General features: G+C 40.1%; 1 protein-coding gene across 1 annotated transcript in view; it reads right to left on the bottom strand.

Annotated features, from left to right (window-relative positions):
* Nucleotides 1-501: 501 nt before the first annotated feature.
* Nucleotides 502-19,438, bottom strand: part of TGM4 (transglutaminase 4) — a gene marked incomplete at its 5' end in the record, with an annotated part of 44,769 nt that continues 25,832 nt past the window's right edge. The window contains 8 exons of the mRNA XM_082258157.1: nt 502-898; nt 2,065-2,201; nt 2,742-2,911; nt 4,336-4,632; nt 8,843-9,094; nt 10,937-11,040; nt 11,999-12,137; nt 16,793-16,967. Coding sequence (XP_082114283.1) covers nt 757-898; nt 2,065-2,201; nt 2,742-2,911; nt 4,336-4,632; nt 8,843-9,094; nt 10,937-11,040; nt 11,999-12,137; nt 16,793-16,967 — 1,416 coding nt within the window. The 3' untranslated portion in view covers nt 502-756. The remainder of the gene's footprint in view (nt 899-2,064; nt 2,202-2,741; nt 2,912-4,335; nt 4,633-8,842; nt 9,095-10,936; nt 11,041-11,998; nt 12,138-16,792; nt 16,968-19,438) is intronic.

Below are 19,438 nucleotides of genomic sequence, written 5' to 3'. Positions count from 1 at the left end.
AACTCTAAAGAACTGGTTAAATTACCACAGCTCCTATGGGTGAAGTGCTATTCTTAGGTATCATAAAATAGGGAACAAAGTAATTCCTGATCCTCCATGTAGCACCTAGGGCTACAAGTAGACAATTCTTTAGTAACCACAAAGATCATTTGGAAACTGTATTTTCTGAAAATAAACATTTGCGTGCATTTCCAGGTATCAGCTACATCAATGAGAAGGTTTCATCCACAAAAAAATTACTGACAATCAATTACTTAATGATTAATAAACACACTATGTTTTTTTGATAAGTAGGGCTTTATTGTGTTTTCTGTTCATGCATATAAGATTATTTTTCCACTGAGGACAAGCTAATTCCATAAAAGGCTAAATGACTTGTTTATAAAGATCTAAACATTTATTTTTACATTCATTTTTTCATAAGAAATATCTTTTAGGGAACTTCACGTTTCACTAAAGCTGTGCTGGTCAATATTGACAACCTTTGCCATATTTAAATATAAAAAAAAATAACTCAGCAAATTTATTTATATGTATTCTACCATTTTGTGCGGAAAACTTAGCTGATCCTTTACGTAATGCTAGAACAGGCATCCTACATTATTAAGAATACATAGCTTTAAAAAATTGGGGAAAATTGTAATGTAAAATTAGAGTGAAAGGAGGATATTTGTAGTAAATGACGACGAATCTTTATGAATAGGCCTATTAGCTTTATTGACACTGCCCTTGATTTAAAACCCTGTCATCCAGATTCTACTTGGTAATGGTGATCATCCTTTCAGCAGAAAGTCCCTTGATCTGCTTGGAAATTAATTCAGCCACAATTTTCTTTTCTCCAGCCTTCTTTGGAGCACAGATGATCTTACACCGGAAGATTCCTCCAGGTCTGATGTCTCTGTGTACAGAGAGAAAATATACATTTAAACACACACCATTTTATAATGACATCTTCAGTTAGAGGAACACTTTGGTGGAGGGTGTGGAATGTCAAAGATATGAGTAGACCATTCTTGTATATTTCCTGATTTAAGCAGTAGTGTTTGCAGTAGAGTTCTGCTTCTGAAAAAACAGTGCCCTGGCTACTGAAAATGGAGGGACACAGGGAGAAGAACCATCCAGATATCATTGTTGTGCATGTTTTATAGCATCATAATTAGTATATTAGAATATTATATCAGCATCATACTGAGGCCCTGTTCACACTTGAGTTACACTGCGTTGTGTTTTTGGGGCTTTTTTGCAGAGCGTTTTAGAGCAGCATCATTTACGTGAATGCCTCCTTCTGATCTAAAAATGCACTAAAGCTCATGAAGGCCCCATTAACACTTGAGTGATGCTATCGCATCACGTTTTTACCGCTTTTTTGATGTGTTGTTTTAGTATGTTTTTGGAGCAACACCGTTCATTTGAATAGGCCTTCCTCTGCTCCAAAATGAAGCTCATGTACCAAATTTTAGACATGAGCCAAACACGCTTTGTGTCGCATATTTTTGTGCATTTTGTCATGCGAAAAATGCTCAGAAAAACGCAAGACTGGGGTGCCGTTAAGAAATAATGGCACTGTAAGTGTGTGATGCTTTTTCAGATACACTGTTTTCCGCTACACCCAGGTGTGCACAGGGCCATCCCAAAATTTTGGACATGAGCCAAGCGTGCTTTACGTTGCATGTTTTTGTGCCTTTTTGGCGTAAAAAAAAAACTGAGCAGCTGCTACCCGCAATTGGGGTGACATTAAGAAATAATGGCACTGCATGTGCATGGCCCGTTTTAGTCTGTTTTTCACGTGTTAGCAGAAGTGCCTGTTTCTGCCTATATTTCCGCTACGCCCAAGAGTCAACGGGGCTGTGTCAGGAAAAACAGAAACAGTAAATGTTCCTCCCATCTACCACCAATGACAGCACATCCTAAAGCAGGAAAATGGGTGGGGATCACTTGGCACATGTCCATGGACCAGCAGTGGAATGCAGACTCTGGAAATACCACTCTAGGTGGTAGGTGATAAAAAGTTTGGGTGGCTTTTTTTCTATGTACAGTACTGAAACCAATTTGGAATTTACATACCCGTGTTCAAATTTTTCAAGCTTGAAGATGCCCAGTCCTTCCACATTCAGCTCACATTTCTCTAGGGGAATACTCAGGGTATTCTTAAATGTAAAAGTACAAGTGAAATCTTCATCTATCTTGGCAGTTTCTGGCATCTGTAGAAAACAATGTTAACAATATTAATTCACATACTTTCTATACTGATAAAAATTTAAACTGGTTCTAACAGCCAATATAATTTAAGCAAACATTGATCTAAATGGTAAAGCTGCTATATACAATTACTGTTAGAAATCCTGACCTCACCCCGATAGAACACCTTTAGGATGAATTAGAGCGCAGACTGCGAGCCAGGCCTTCTCGTCCAACATCAGTGCCTGACCTCACAAATGCGCTTATGGAAGAATGGTTAACCATTCCCATTGACACACTCCTGAAGCTTGTAGACAGTCTTCCCAGAAGAGTTGAAGCTTTTATAGCTGCAAAGGGTGGGCCAACTCAATACTGAACCATTTGGGCTAAAACTGGGATGCCATTAGCGTTCATGTGCGTGTAAAGGCAGGCACCCCAATACTTTTAGTAATATAGTGTAAGTGAATTTGGGGTGGTTGCCCAGGATTTGATTAAGATACTGTATATTAGACATTTAAAAAGGTGGACACCCATGTAGATCTTCGTGATTTGAAAAAACTCACCTCTACTTTCAGTGGCGGATAAGTGAATGGAATCATGAGACATTCGTTGATCTTCTCATTTTTGTCTATTGTTTCTATCAAGACATTGACTCTCATCATAAGCTCATCCTCCACTAATACCACAGACTTCATGTACAGGTCGGCAGCCATGTTTAATGGGACTGATCCAGCTACAAACATTGTTACGGGTAAAGCAAGTACAAAGAAAAAATATAGTGAACAAACAAAAACTTGTAAAATGCATATACAATAAATCAGCATATAATACACAATTAGCATAGTCTACTGACATAATGAATATATGTGTAGTACGTATATTGTGATAGGGTTTTAAAAAAAGCATCATCTTGGTCAATGGGCACCATGTATAATGGTGGGCTGATTGATGGACATAGCTTAGCTGGCATTACTGATAACGCCTAGTAGTAAAAATGAATGAGCTAGTAGGCACAATCCTTTTAAAACCTTTACTGAAAACATTTGCATATGTTTTTATACTTAATAAACAAGCAAAAATTGGGGGAGCAAGCCCTGAACATGTATATCTAAAGCTGGTGCAGCTATGGACCAAGCAACATGTATATTAAAAAAGAATAGCGCACACATGCAAAAGAAATGACTATCAAATATGGAGACAATCCATAAATAAAAATGGGGATTTAGTCCCACCATATGGCCATATCGTGCTCAAGCCCACCACTACGTCAAAGTACCCCATTATCAGTGGGTCCTACACTATCCATAAAAAAGGGGTGAATCCAGCCTCTCTAACCCTTGGAGACAACACTCCTTGCTGGGATAGATGATAGATGTGCTAATGCACTACAAGAGACTCCTCCTATATCTACTTGATAGTGGACACTGATAGAGTACAGGTGTGTGTGGGGGGTGGGGTGCTCAACCTCAGAAGTCTGGTCAGACCGAATACATAATAAACAAGCACTGATAATGGGGTACTTTGACGTAGTGGTGGGCTTGAGCACGATATGGCCATATGGTGGGACTAAATCCCCATTTTTATTTATGGATTGTCTCCATATTTGATAGTCATTTCTTTTGCATGTGTGCGCTATTCTTTTTTAATATATATGTTTTTATACTGCTATTTAATACATTTTTACTATATAAACATACTTAGTTTTACAAAGAAAATATTGAACACGTGACAAAAGATGTCAAGAGCACCATTGGTTATCTAAAGACAGAGCGTAGCAGAAGTTCCTAGCCTTGAGGCAAACATGTTTACTTGCTTTGCTAAAGAGCTTGCTTGGTCATCATTCCTAGCTATGAGTTGCCACTAATTCTGATCAATCTAATTTATATACACAGATGTCTAAAAGGGCTTTTTAGGTAGGAATAGTTGGACACTCTCTCAAACATCACATAAAACATCATTAAAAACACATCAACATAGTAGTAAAAGATGGAAGGGTAGCAGGGTTTGGGATGCTGAGAGCTCTCATCCTTGAGAACCTGGAGCCCTTTGACATATGCCTATTGTGCCTACAGCCACATCCAACCCTGATGAAAAATCATAATAATAATAATGTCAAGAATACTTCTGCTAGATGTTTAAGTTACATATTTACAGTACCTTGCTTCCCTGCCACTTCCACAGTCTGGTTGATCGATGCCAAGGATGCAATGACTTTGCCTGTATAGGTTTGCAATTGACTTCCAGCGGTGACAGTGACTGTCTTTGTCTCATCTGATTCATTTTCAACCACAAAATTCAGACACAAAGTGTTCCCTGGCAGTAATTCTTTGTCTCCTGTGATCTGTAACTTAATGCCAGCCGGAGGAGGAGGCGGAGGAGCAGCAAACACCATACAGATATCTGACTTTAGGTGAGAGCAGGCCGTTCCGAATGCTGCCCTCTCTTCTTCAGAACCTGAACAACAAAGAAGATACAATTAGAGACAATGATGTGTACCATACTTACATGATATAATGCTTTGATAGGGTATCAGAGCTGCTCCTTAACATAATGCCAAAGCTATCTAAAAATCTAGATTAGTTTGATGTCTGAAATGATGACAGATGTGGACAAAGTAAGCATCCCTGGAAATAAAAACTTGGTTACATTCCATACAGAACCAAACCCTTCTTTTCTTTAGTACTTCTCTGTATACAATTTTCTTGATCAAATTATTTTTGCGAATCTGTTGCAAAGTTTCTTATCTGAAGAACTTGCCAGTAAAAGCATGTCTTGTTTTAAACCGACAACGCTAAGCCTCCGCCTTGCAAATAGCAGAAATGTTGTCAGTCTGCCAAGTATGCTACTTCAGCAAGCCCGTGAGCTGAATCAGCTCACTAAGCACGTTTCAATAAATTAACAAAAAAAAAAAAAAAGATTTGCTTAAAAAATTGTATGCAGGCAGTGAAACATGATGCCAAACATACTGAAAAATTGATTTAGGCTTTACAAACATTGTAATGAATTGGCCCCTCAGTATTACAGTATTGGAGGCCAAAAGCAAAACTGATGTGTATTAGTACAAGAGAACCTTAAAGAAAATTACTAGAAAATCCCTTTAAGTTTCTAAAGCTAGCATTCTAAACACATTTTTTGTGATTACTAAGAAAGAAATATGGTTGTGTGGCACTTCGTCTAAAGTCCCCATGGGCAAATCTCTGCAATTATTTGTTGTGATTGTATTTCACAAATGAGCAAATTGTTGCCCAAATCTACTGAAATTGTAGGCAATTTTTCAACAGGCAAAACAGTGAAAGGTTTGGGGATACAACATATCTAGAGCAACTTCCAGAACTTAATATGTATTGTCTGGAGGAAAGATGGGGAAGGGGAGACATGATAGAAACCCTTCAATACATCAAGGGGGTGAAGAAGGTTCACAAGGGCAGTTTTTTCAATATAAAACCAAAATCAAGAATGTGGGGACATGACCTCAAACTAACTGGAGGAAAGGTCAAAACTGATTTTACCGAAAGGGTAGTTGATGTGTGGAATAAAGAACCAACTGAGGTACTGAGACAGTCAACAGTTAATGGCTTCAAACTTGCATGGGACAAACATAGAGCTATACTCTATACAATAGGGTTCATGGAAAAAAAAAAAACAAACAATAGGCAGACTCGATGGACTATTCCATGTAATGTTTATGGTAATCTTAACCAATTCAATACAGGGCACTTTCACCCCCTTCCTGCCCAGGCCAATTTTCAGCTTTCAGCACTGTCGCACTTTGAATGACAATTGTGCGGTCATGCAGCGCTGTACCAAAACTACATTTTTGCAATTTTTTTGAGACAGATAGAACTTTCTTTTGGTGGTATTTAATCACCACTGTTTTGTTTTTTTTTTTGCTAAACAAATGAAAAAAGAATGAAGACTTTGAAAAAAAAAGTTTTTCTTTGTTTCTGTTATAAAATTTTGTAAATAAGTACGTTTTCTCCTTCACTGATGTGCACTGACGAGGTGGCACTAATATGCAGCACCTATGGACATTGTTAGGCGGCACTGATGGGCATTGATAGGTGGCTCTGATGGGCAGCCTTTATGGGCACTGATAGGTGGCCATGATGGGAATTGATGGGCGGCCTTGATGGGCACTGATAGACAGCACTGATAGGCATCACTGATGGGCATCACTGGTGGAAACTAGTGGGCATGGCTGGTGGTGCTGCACTGATAATCACTGTACTGATTATCAGTGCACACCACCCCGTCAGGAGTGAATAGGGCTCTCCTCTACCCACTCCCTGTCAGCAGTGAAAAGAGGAACGCTTGTAGCCTGCACATCCTAGTTACACTGTGATTAGCTGTGATTGGACACAGCTAAACATACAGTAAAGAGCCTACGTCAAAGGGCTCTTTACCGTGATTGGAGATGCAGTGTGTTGGAGTGGCACATCGCACTACTGATCGCCGAGCTGAACACCCCTGTCATATGATGTCTAGTCATAACAGGAGAGCCACTATCCAACCGTCATTTTGCTATAGGCCAGGCGGGATTTGGTTAAAGAATATGCCAATCTAGACCCTAACTCTTTAAGCTTTAAAGAGGAACTTGCTGTTTGCGCACATAATTTGTAATAAAAACATCTTTGCCATTCTGAAGCTTCCCTCCAACCACTTTGCATATTATTTTATATATACTGTGATTCTGTACTTGCCAAATAAGCTGCAAAATTCTCCCTCCACTAATGCCCCATACACACGTGCAGATTATCTGCAGACTTTTGTCTGCAGACTTACCAAAACCATATAATATGAGGTCAAACCTAAACACTTTCAATTTGTATGCAATCCGGCAGGCCATTGCACTACAGAGAAAAAAGGTAAGTCTGCAGACAAAAGTCTGCAGATAATCTGCACGTGTGTATGGGGCATAAGTCTGGCTGCAGACATTTTAACTGTGGACAGCTGAAGCTGCTGACTGCTCACTTCCTGGATTTACACAGGCACACATACACATATATACAGACACACACACACACATATATATATATATATATATATATATATATATATATATACACAGAGTGACACACTCACACCACTGCTTGCTTGCACATTTCTCCTCTCTTGAATACTCATGGATCTCTGCAATCTCCTGTTATCTCCGCCCTCATCCAGCCCCCTCCAGCTCTGCAGCTCTCATTGGTTGTCCTTTGACTCATCCCTCCTACCTTGCTGACAAACTCTCACCAGAGTGAGAGAGAGAGCTGTGCATAATGTCATTAGCCTAGGCTTTTTACCAGACAAGAATGAGGAAGTGGGCTATATAAGGAATTTACTGACTGAAAAAAATGTTTTACTATCCAAAGTTAAAACAACAAGGGCAGAGGATTTAATAGATGGAAAGAGGAAAAAATTACTTAAGAGCCGCTTTAAATAGAAATGTCTTCCAACATGGAGGAAAAGACCCAACATATTCTAAAACAGAATGGTCTTCAAACAGTTTATACCCATATATTATTCAGAAAATTTATAATACCATCACACAAAAAAACAAACACTGTTCTAGGTCAGTCCACACTCCTGCCTCAAAGCAGACCCACAAATGGCTGGTTCATAACCAAAGATTGTATCCAAAATGCCAGAGGCTTAAAGAGGCCACCAGAAAGCACTACAGTTATATATTGAAAACTTGGTTGGTTGGAACACCTGCACTTGATCTGGATCTGATCGGGCTTAAGTGTTATTTGCTATACTGTATAAATGCTGAACATAAATAAGATATTATTCTTTTCTACAATTAACATATCACCCTTTGGGCAATAGGATATACCATTGTCATGCCCCTAGTTATATGGATCATGGAAAATTAAAGATTATCTTTTAGTTTTGGATAAAGTGAAGGCCAGTTAAAATCTCTCTCAGGTTTTTATTGCTGTCTGTGTCCCCACTCAGGAGATTCACACTCTCTATTTGTTCTGAAGACAGTTGTCACTTTGACATAAAGTAATGGGAAATTCAACATTTCACTGCAAAAAAATAATCTAATGGGGGACACCTGTTATGTTGACAACTGTCCTCACTTTGGAGAGATTTCCTCTCACTTTGACAAAAAATTAAGGGAAACCACCCAATGGGATTGTCATCAAAAAAGTAAAGTACTGTATTTTCTGGCGTATAAGACTACTTTTGAACATCAAATAAATCCCCCAAAAATGGGGGGTCGTCTTATACGCCGAGTATAACATCTCCAAGGTAACCTAAGTATAAGTATTACCGGTAGATGGAAATTAGGGGGGTCGTCTTATACGCCCAGTCGTCTTATACGCCGGAAAATACAGTAAATGAAAGGTTACTGCTGTATAATGTGATGGTAGTTTTTATAGAGATCTATAAATCAAATAGAAATAATAGAGCCTTTGGTTCCAGTAGAGCGACAGTACCTCCGAATTATTAACAGTTGGGAGCTATAAATAATTACTATTATTGTTATTGTAAACTTGTGTACTTCTCTTAGATGAATGAACCCGAATATAAACTCATCTCTTGTTTACTGTGTATAGGAACTGTTAAATAAACCATAGAAATTAAGAATTGCTTCAAGTTTTTCCAACCTATTTTACCTCTAGGTAAATGACGCAACTGAAAACTTACAACAATAAAGAGTATTTCTCCTTACCCTCTCTGTGCTTGTATTGTATTGTAATATCTTCTTTAATGTTCTTATTAACTGCCTTAGTACTGATGAATTTGCCAATGCTTCTCGGCTCTTCCTTGATTTTGGTGAATTCCTCATCATCATCTATCCAGGTCACCAGCCATTGAATCTTGTCTGCATTTACTTCAGCAAACAAAAACTTGCCATCAAATGGCAGATACACAACTCCCTCTTTAATAGCTTTCAGAGAACAAGGACCACATTGGAAGACACCTGCAAGACAAATTGAAAGTATGCAGCATACAGTACATGCTAATAGACAGTGGAAATGGAGAACTCATGGAACAATAAATGTAACCAAGTCTATTATGTTGTAATATACAGATAGTTATGAAGCTTTTTATAAATAAAATGAGGAGTTCACTATAGGCTCAATGTCCTTTGCAATCTGCAGTGTTGTAGATAGATGTTCTAAGGTTATGTCATTGCTGCTCAGAATATTGATTGATTACTGTTCTTATGGAGATAATTTAGCAGCAGCAGTAACAACTTTGTCAGTGGCCTCAGGTTCTCTGGTAGCAGGTCTTTCAATGATCCATGGTATGACCATTTCAAGATATTCATCCATCACAATGCAAGGACAAAACACAAACAATGGGAGGGAGGTTTATTTGGCAACAGGGACACCTGAAAGTTTATTAAATCAGGACTTAATTGTTTAACCCAGCCTTTTTCAACTGGGGTGTCTTCAGGGTTGCCTTGGCAAAATACCTAGAAATTGCCCAAAAACAGTATACAAGCCAGCGGTGGATCAAGCCTGCCTATTAGTTACACAAAGCCACAGGTTCTTATTGTGCCCTATTACAGCCTTCTCGCTGCCAGTGTCTTAACAGCCAATGATGTCATCGGTTGGGAAGGAGTATCAGGCACCTGCCCCTTTCCTTCAGAACCAAGGTCACATTAGCTGAGTGAGGGAGAGAAATGAGAGAGAAGAGAAACATTGGAATACTAATCAGTACCAGTATGCAAAGATGTACTTGCTTTGGAAGAATAAACCACTGCTTATGTTGGGTGTCCTTATGCATGTAGATGTTGCTACAACTATTCGTTACATTTTTTTAGATTTTAGAATGTGGTGCCTCAAGATTGTGTGTAATTTCTAAGGGTACCTTGACTGAAAAAAGGTTGAGAAACACTGGTTTAACTATTACATAGTTTAAAAGAACATTAGACAAAACTGTACAGAATCTCAAAAACCCTTTAACCCTCCCTATAAAGTGTCCTGATGATGTCACACATGACGGAACGCGTTGGGCCAAGCTAATGCACGTGCCATCATTACGCCTACTTGGACCAGTATTTTTTGTGAAGCATTGTTTGGAACCTCTGTCATGCATCTTGGGATTGTTATCCATACAAAGCGCGTATTTTTTTCATGTGAGTAGTATTCATACTTTGAAGTACAATAAAAACTTTTAGATAGTTTTACACTGTGTGGATTCTTTCATTTTGATTTTATGTGGAATTTTGTGCATTTATGGCTCATTGATGTTACCATTGATTGGATTCACGAGATATACTGCTGAACTCCAGCCAAACTATATGAACTGGATCTCTGCTTGATGGGATTGTCATATTTCTGCTGATGTGACTCTGTAGTGGAGTTCTTATTTTCTGGTAAGAGCCCATCGCTTGTGGTTGGTGAAGGCTCACATGGAGATTGTCAGACTGAATTGAACACTCCCTTTGTGCAATGTGTCACTGCAGTGTTTTGGAAGACCTAATCTGGACTTTTCTTCAATTATATATGCATGTGTTTTATATTTTATATGTTATGTTTAATTTTAAGTGAGTCACCTTGTATATTATCATATTTTAGCACTTTACACAATTATCACAGTTTCATCACATGTATAAAAAAAAATAAAGGCAGTGAAAAGAAAGTAGGCAACTTCGGTATAGAACTTTGCAACTGTATAAAGCTGAAGATTTAGCTACAGGAGACAAGTCAGAAACAGCCTTTTGCTTCCATCTTGGTTACCCAAATAACAGATTTAGGTTCAGTATGCATGAATATTGTAACAACCATTGCTTGCTTGTCATTTTACACCTTACCTTGACTTTTCTCTTGTGGGGTGGCATCAATTGCCTGCCAGCCATCATATCCATTAGGTAGGTCAGGTCTTTTCATCCATACGTCATTCCACACATGAAAGTTCCTAAAGTAATATGGAACATAGTCAAGTCGACACCATGAAATAAATAAACCAACTTAAATGATTTAAACCTTTATCACGAACAACAAAACCCCATAGCAAAGTCCTTACAACATAGGGCTTTATGAGCAATGCCTGTAGAGGGTCCTTGCTGCCAACCAAATATTTTCTTTCTTTCACTTTTACTGTGCTAAAAAGTTGAACAGAAGAAAACTTAAGAGTCCAGGCTTAAACTCCAGGCAAACAACCTAATACACAGCTGAAATGCCTATATGGAGTTGTTCTGCACAGCCCAGCCAGACAGCACAACTAGGTTGGTGACCTGACTTTTCTCTACTGCACTGAAGCAATAGAGTCTGGTCACCACCGAGCCCTCAGTCTGCAGGTGGACAGGGAAGTAGAAGAATCAGACTGATCAGGTCATCATATCTGCCAGCACAGCCCTTGTCAACACATGTACACGTGTCACATTTTATTTGCCATTTTGCCATGGCATGCGTACAGCCTTGTCAGGCTCTAATGTTAGCATTTGGGCGGGCAGCTGGGCACTGTAAAACAGCTCATCAGCCTGTTTTAACTGCCCCCCCCCCTCCCCCAGCATGCCTGTGCGAAAGAGGCCTAAATAAATGAGTACCAAGTAACTAGTAGAAATACAGTGTTAATCAATGCAAAGTTCTGTTCCAACACAGTGCTAGTTATAATGACGTGCTTTCATTTAGTACATCGCTGTTTGCATTATCAAAGCAGCAGTACATCAAAAGTTAGTAAAAAAAAAATCATAATAATAAATATATATATATATATATATATACACACACACACATATATATATATATATATATATATATATATATATATATATATATATATATATATATATATATACATAGATAGGTAAAATAAAAAGCAAGCTCATTTAGGACCTGCTTTGGTTAAGATTCTCAGGGAAGAAGCCACCTACCATACAGAATCACTTGAAATATCGTCTATTGTTTCTCCTTGTTCATTCTGGTAATAATCAATTTTCAGATTTTCTTCAGTGTCATGAGCTGAATTAAAATTAGTGACACTTCTCGCTGGGATTCCTAAGCTTCGCATAACTAGAGAAGGGAGCAAGATTTTAGTAAAGATGTGAAGTGTAATTGTAAAGACCATACACACTCATGTATATTTTAATTGAACTGTGATCTGTTAGAGCAAGGTTTCTCAACCAGGGTTCCTCCAGAGGTTGTTGGGGGTTCCTTGGGCAATAGGCGATTTCTGCCTCTCAGTTAGGTAACCACTGACACCGACGATCTGTTTAACTATCGGTAAGATGGAATTCTTCCCAATGACCACAAATGTAAGAAGCATTCTTCCCAGTGACCATCACACTAATTTATTGTGAGCTGTAAATATATTAATTATGAGCAGGGTTCCCAGAAGCCAAAAAGGTATTTCAAGGCTTCCTCCATGTTAAAAAGGTTGAGAAAGGCTGTGTTAGTGCAACAAAATCTACCAAAAACTGTGTACAGTTATGCCTAGTACACAGGATGAGAAAATCGGAGGAAAAATACCACTTTCAGAGCAATCATCTGATAATCTGATTTTTTACACAGCTTTCGAGAGCCGATCACTACAGTTCATGAAAAATTATCCGAAGGGACAAACAAACATTTTTCTCGGATGATAACAGAACAAACAATTTTCATTTTATCAGTACAGTATTCGTTCGTAAAAAATCGAGTGACCAAGACTACACATGCTCAGAAGTTAAAGAATACATGACAATAAAATACAATACATTACATCATCGCGGGAAGTTGCATTCTGTCTTACGAGAATTTTCGTAACTCTAGTAAGCTATTTGTTTTCGATATGAGACTGGCATGCAAAAAAAAATGAACAGACATTCGTCCGATATTCTTATTGTGTGTACCAGGCATTAGGGTAGGCACAATATGGCACTCTAAAAATCACCAAAAATCACCTTGATGGCTGCTGATCACATGTCTGTGGGTAATGCCCAAACTTGTTGGCCTGCTTCACAAGGAACTGGCAATCTGGCAGGTTGGAAAACCTGTCCAGGATGTTATTAGTCCCTCACTACAAAAGTGGGTGAAGGTAACCAACCCCGCTGGGAGAACACAGTGGCTATAATAGCTGCTAGAAATAATCGCATGCAAAATTTGGCAGGCTGGTTGTACCCAAGTTGATTGATCAATCTACTTGGGTGCAATCAGCCTGCCCATACATGGTTTAAATCTCAGCCAGTCCATGCTGAACCAGACGAGATTCGAAGTCTATGGCTGGCTTAAGACTTTTGTATGATTACATGTTCATACATAGGGCAATGATAACCTCAAGTTAGGCTCTTTCATATTTTGCTTGTGTGAAGAAACCAATTCAGTGGTCAACTGGTAACTGACTGGCTAAAGGATGGAAAATGGAGCCACACAATCATCACACGCATATCTTTTTTGTCCTAAAACTTTTTGAAGCACCAAAGGACAAGATTCTTCACATTTAAATAAAAACACTTTTAACAAAGTGACCATATGTGTTAAACATTACCTTCTCATAACACATTGGGTGGATCCAATGCATCAGGGCTAGTTCACACCATGTCCACTGAGCTGAGTTGTTTGCACACCACCACACACCTATGGTGTGAACATGGCACATAGAAAACAATTGCTAACACTATACATGTGTGGTGGTGTGCAGAAAAACGCAGCTCAAAAGATATGGTGTGAACAAGCCCAGTGCCGAATTGGCTGAGGAAAATGCACTTAAGCAGGACATACATTAGTAGAATTTAATTGAAAAAATTTTATTTTAGGAACGTTTAAATTTTTATTCCTTAGTGGAAACATAACTACATTCATTTTCAATCCTCGTGGGATGTAGAATTTTTCTCAGTGAATGTGGTTTTCAATCAGGAAAGTACAATTGTTCCAAAATTGATTAAAAGCAAATGAAATTTTGAATGACATTTGTCAAGTCATCAAATGTACCAAGAATGAATGTACATATGATAATCTATTAGTATATGACCAGTTTTAGTTTCTTACGTGTAAAAATACAAACTAGAGCTGTCCACTATATTTAGTGAATTGTTTTGTACCTCTTCTAAATGATATGTTATGGCTTGTACAGTAATGGGTCCTGAGATCTAGATTCTTTATGTAATCTGCTACATAATGTTCTGTGAGACGTGTACTTTTTCTCAAAGAAATATGTTAACCTATATTGTCCACACAAACCAGAAAGAAAAATTATATATATATATATATATATATATATATATATATATATATATATATATATACACATATATATACACTGTATATACAGCCATGGCCAAAAGTTTTGAAAATTACAAAAATATTAATTTTCCCAAAGTCTGCTGCCTTAGTTTTTATGATGGCAATTTGCATATACTCCAGAATGTTATGAAGAGTGATCACATGAATTGTAATTGACTGTAAAGTTCCTCTTTGCCATGAAAATGAACCTAATCCCATAAAAAAAATTTCCACTGCATTTGTGAAGAAGGCTTCATGGCGCCCTAAAAAGTCCAGCAAGTGCCAGGACTATCTCTTACAGTTAATTCAGCTGTGGGATCGGGGCACCACCAGAGCAGAGCTTTCTCAGGAATGGCAGCAGGCAGATGTGAGTGCATCTGCACGCTCAGTGAGGTGAAGACTTTTGGAGGATGGCCTGGTGTCAAGAAGGGCAACAAAGAGGTCACTTCACTCCAGGAAAAACATTAGGGACAAACTGATATTCTGCAAAAGGTACAGGGATTGGACTGCAGAGGGCTGGGGTAAGGTCATTTTTTCTGATTATCCCCTTTCTGATTGTTTGGGGCATCCGGAAAAAACCTTGTCCGGAGAAGAAAAGGTGAGCGCTACCATCAGTCCTCTGTCATGCCAACAGTAAAGCATCCTGAGACCATTAATGTGTGGAGTTGCTTCTCAGCCAAGGGAGTAGGCTCACTCACAATTTTGAGAACACAGCCATGAATAAAGAATAGTACCAAAACATCTTCCAAGAGCAACTTCTCCCAACCATACAAGAACAGTCTGGGGACAAACAATGCCTTTTACAGCATGATGGAGCACCAAAAGTGATAACCAAGTCGCTTGGGGGAACAAAACCTCAACATTTTGGATCCATAGCCAGGAGACTCCCCAGACCTTAATCCCATTGAGAACTTGTGGTAAATCCTCAAAAGGTGGGTAAACAACCCCCCCCCCCCCACAAATTCTGACAAACTCTAAGCATTGATTATGCAAGAATTGGCTGCCATCAGTCAGGGTGAGGCCCAGAAGTTCATTGACAGCACTCTAGGGCAAACTGCAGAGGTCTTGAAAAAGAAGGGTCAACACTGTAAATATTGACTCTTTGCATAAACTTAATGTAATTGTCTATAAAAGCCTTTGACACTTATGAAGTGCTTGTAATTGTACTTCAGTATACCATAGTAATGTCTGACAAAAAGATCCAAAAACACTGAAGCAGCAGAATTTGTGAAAATAATATTTGTCTTTCTTAAAACTTTTGGCCACGGCTGCATATATATATATATATATATATATATATATATATATTATATATACAGGACTTTTTTTCAGCAGGAACTTCGTTCCATAGGAACGAAGGCTCAGACTCTCTGAGCCTTCGTTCCTTAGGCTCAGACTCTCTGCTCCATGCTCACCACTATCACTGGTAAACATGGAAGTCCGGCTTCTGTGTCTACAAATGACAGCTTGTCTCCTGAGCGGCTCCCACTGAGTGCAGAATTGGGACAAAGCAGATGCAGGTGGCAGGGGTGCAGTGCAGATGCCGACATCCCACACTGGAAAATCTCCCTGCAAGTGAGAGGCAGAGCCAGCTACAGTGCATGGGGAGGTACATGAGAAGAAGAGGGGTGAAAGGTAGATGTGAATGGGGAAGGCAGAGGTAAGCAGCTGTGAAAGAAGGATGATCTCTGCATTCTGTGTGCAGTGCACCCCTAAACTCTGCACTATGTATGTAGCACACTCCTGAACTCTGTATGTAGCGCGACTCTGAACTCTGCACTTTGTGTGTAACACCCCCTGAACTCTGTACTTACTGTGTACTCTACTATGCACTCCTGGTATTTAATGCCCCTTTAAGACCCTCCCACTGTTAGTGAAATTTTACCACACCCACTATTTGATGCGGTTTGGGTGGTGTGTGTGTGGTAGGGGGGTTATGGAGGGCCGTGGCTGAGTTCCTGCACCTATTGTATGAGAAAAAAAGCCCTATAGAAAAACCTTTGGCATTCTTTTAACTATGACATTTTTTACATGGTCTGTCCACTCAAAAGTTCTTGGTTTATTAACCCATCACCTGACCGTTTTTAATATCCCCCAGGAACTGTATTGATGAGACCTTTGTGTTGAGTATATGGGTCTGCACACCTGCTATAACCATTATGAGGAACTGCCGTTTTCTCTGTTGGGTTTCATATTCCTAGAAAATTATGAAGTGTGCCACAGAAGGAGTCAGAACAAACAAAGGTAAGCAGGAACAACCCAAACCCTCAGATAAACAAGGACATAGTTAGTAATTACAGCAGTGAGATTTGGCTGTTGAAGTATTCAAAATGAATAAGACGTCGGAAAGTGACCAGGCTCCAGCTTTAACCTAAATATCACTTTTGGGGTCAATTTGTGAATTGATATTAGAGCCTTTTAGTCCAAAAAAGAATATTTAGAACTGGAAGATTGTTTTTATTACCCACCTGTTGTTAGAACTCCAGAAAATACCCAGCATTGTCCAAACTTAACAGGCCTTTTGGTTTTGTAGTACTGCTGTAGGATGGCACTACTTCCTGTCCAGGCAGTGGGGGAAGCACCTGCTGCATAGTTCCCTGACCAATTACCTGTCAGGACTCCATTATCATCATTGGAATTCACCTTTGGAGACAATATATTTTTTTATTACTCATGGAATTTTAAATCAGCATTCAATTTCATTCTATAAGTCTTGAAAACACATAGGCAACCTCATGCAATGAAGCAGGCAAATTGCTACCAATAAAAGTAGTGCACTATCAACAGAAATAAGTCAGGTTACCGTAGTGAGATGAGTAAGGTATTCTAACTGGATGTTGACTGAGCTTTATACTTTATGGGGCTGATTTACTAAAGGCATATAGACTTTGCAAGTGAATTTTCTCCAGAGCTTAGTGATAATGAGCTAATTTCAGTTTGCAAAGAATACCCAATCATATGCAAGGAAAAAAAAAACACATAATTGGATGATAGAAGTCTGCAGAGCTTCACTTACCTTTTCTAAACTCCGATGAACCACTTTACTACCTGCCTGGAGTTTGCATGTTCTCCCTGTGCCTGCATGGGTTTCCTCCAGGTACTGCGGTTTCCCCCCACACTCCAAAGTCATGCTGGTAGGGTAATTGGCTCCTGTCTAAATTGACCCTAGTATGTCTATGTATGAATGTGAGTTAGGGACCTTAGATTGTAAGCTCCTTGGGGGCAGAGACTGATGTGAATGTGTACAATTGTTGGCACTATATAAATATTTGTAATAAATAAGTAATTGCATAAATAAAGAAATAAACTAAAATTCCTTTGCAAACTGCACAGCCTGAAAAAAAAACGGAATTTTTGTAAAATCTTACCTGTAAAATTCCTTTCTCTGAGTCCTCCGACAGTCGCCGCCACCACTAAGTCATCACTGTTGGGTATTGTCTTCCTATTTGTAGGAATAGCTAGGCATATAGACTTAGTCCAAAGACAAAAGGCATTAGCATACACACACCCATGGGGACTGTCCCATCCGGTCAATACCCCCCCTGCATCACCACTCCCAACTCAGTTTGGTAGCATAGCAGTAGGTAATAAGAACCCCAAAAGAGGGGCGGGGGCGGCGACTGTCAGAGGACTGAGAGAAAGGAATTTTACAGGTAAGATTTTACAAAAATTCAGTTTTCTCTTACGTCCTCCGACAGTCGCCGCCACCACTAAGTCATCACTGTTGGGATGTCCCAAAGCAGTATAGACATGAGGGGTGGGAGACGCAACCGTAGAAAAGGCAACGCAGTACCCACATCAGAGAAAGGAATCTTACATGCACCGTAAGAAAACCAACTGGGCAACAGAAAGAAACAATGCTCAACAGGAGCAACAGCCCAGGAAAGCAAATGCCAACAGCCAGGGACCCAGAGAAAAATTCAAGGGTCCATCATGGCACTGCCGCACTGAGAACCTTGCGGCCAAAAGAAGCATCGGCTGATGCCAGAACGTCTACTTTGTAGAACTTGGAAAAAGTGTGCCCTGACGACCAAGTCGCCGCCTTGCACACCTGAGCCACCGAGGCCCGATGCCAATAGGCCCAGGAAGCACTCAAAGACCTGGTAGAGTGCGCCTTAACAGGGAAGGGCGGAACCCGTTCCTTCAAGGCGTAAGCCTGCTCAATGGTCTGTCTGATCCATTTGGCAATAGTTGCTGCGGACGCAGCCATGCCCTTCCGAGATCCCTCAGGAAGGACAAAGAGGGAATCCGTCTTTCGAAAGGATTCCGTAGACGACAGGTAAACCCTGATCGCCCTGACAACATCCAAGGAATGCAAGGCAATCTCCTTCGGATGTTTAGGCTTCGTACAAAGCGAAGGCAGGACAATGTCCTCATTAAGGTGAAATTCAGAAATCACCTTGGGAAGGAAGGATGGGGATGGTCGCAAAACCACCTTATCCTTGTGAATTATCAAGTAAGGGGAGCGGCAAGACAACGCCGCCAGCTCCGACACTCTGCGAGCCGAAGTGATCGCCACCAGAAAGGCAACCTTTTTTGACAGCAGAGGCAATGATATCTCCCTGATGTTTTCAAAGGGAGCACGCTGTAACGCGGACAGAACCAAGTTCAAGTCCCATGGAGGTAGAGGCTCCTTCCTGGGAGGAGCCAGATGTCGCACACCTTGAATGAAGGTGCGCACCAAGGAACGAGACGCCACAGGGCGTTGGAAAAGGACAGCCAGTGCAGACACCTGGCCCTTTATCGTGGCCAGCGCCAGGCGCTGATCCACTCCAGACTGGAGGAAAGCCAGGATTCTCGACACCGAGTAAGAGCGAGGGGAAAACCCCCTGGACTCACACCAGGTGAAATAGGCCTTCCAGGTACGGTAATAGATCTTACCAGAGGAGCTAGCCTTGATTAGGGTAGGGATAACCTCAGGGGATAGACCCTTGTCCTTCAAGACATGGGTCTCAACAGCCAGGCCGTTAAAGCCAGCGACTGTAAAGCAGGATGGAAGATCGGACCTTGAGACAGGAGATCTTCCCGTAGAGGCAGACGCCACGGAGGCGCCACTGCCAGGTGAACAACGTCGGCGTACCAGGACCGGCGAGGCCAGTCCGGCGCCACCAGAA

This window comes from Pelophylax lessonae, assembly GCF_965119305.1.
Source record: "Pelophylax lessonae genome assembly, chromosome: 5".
Classification (NCBI taxonomy): Eukaryota; Metazoa; Chordata; class Amphibia; order Anura; family Ranidae; genus Pelophylax; species Pelophylax lessonae.
This window is presented reverse-complemented; position numbering and strand designations above follow the sequence as displayed.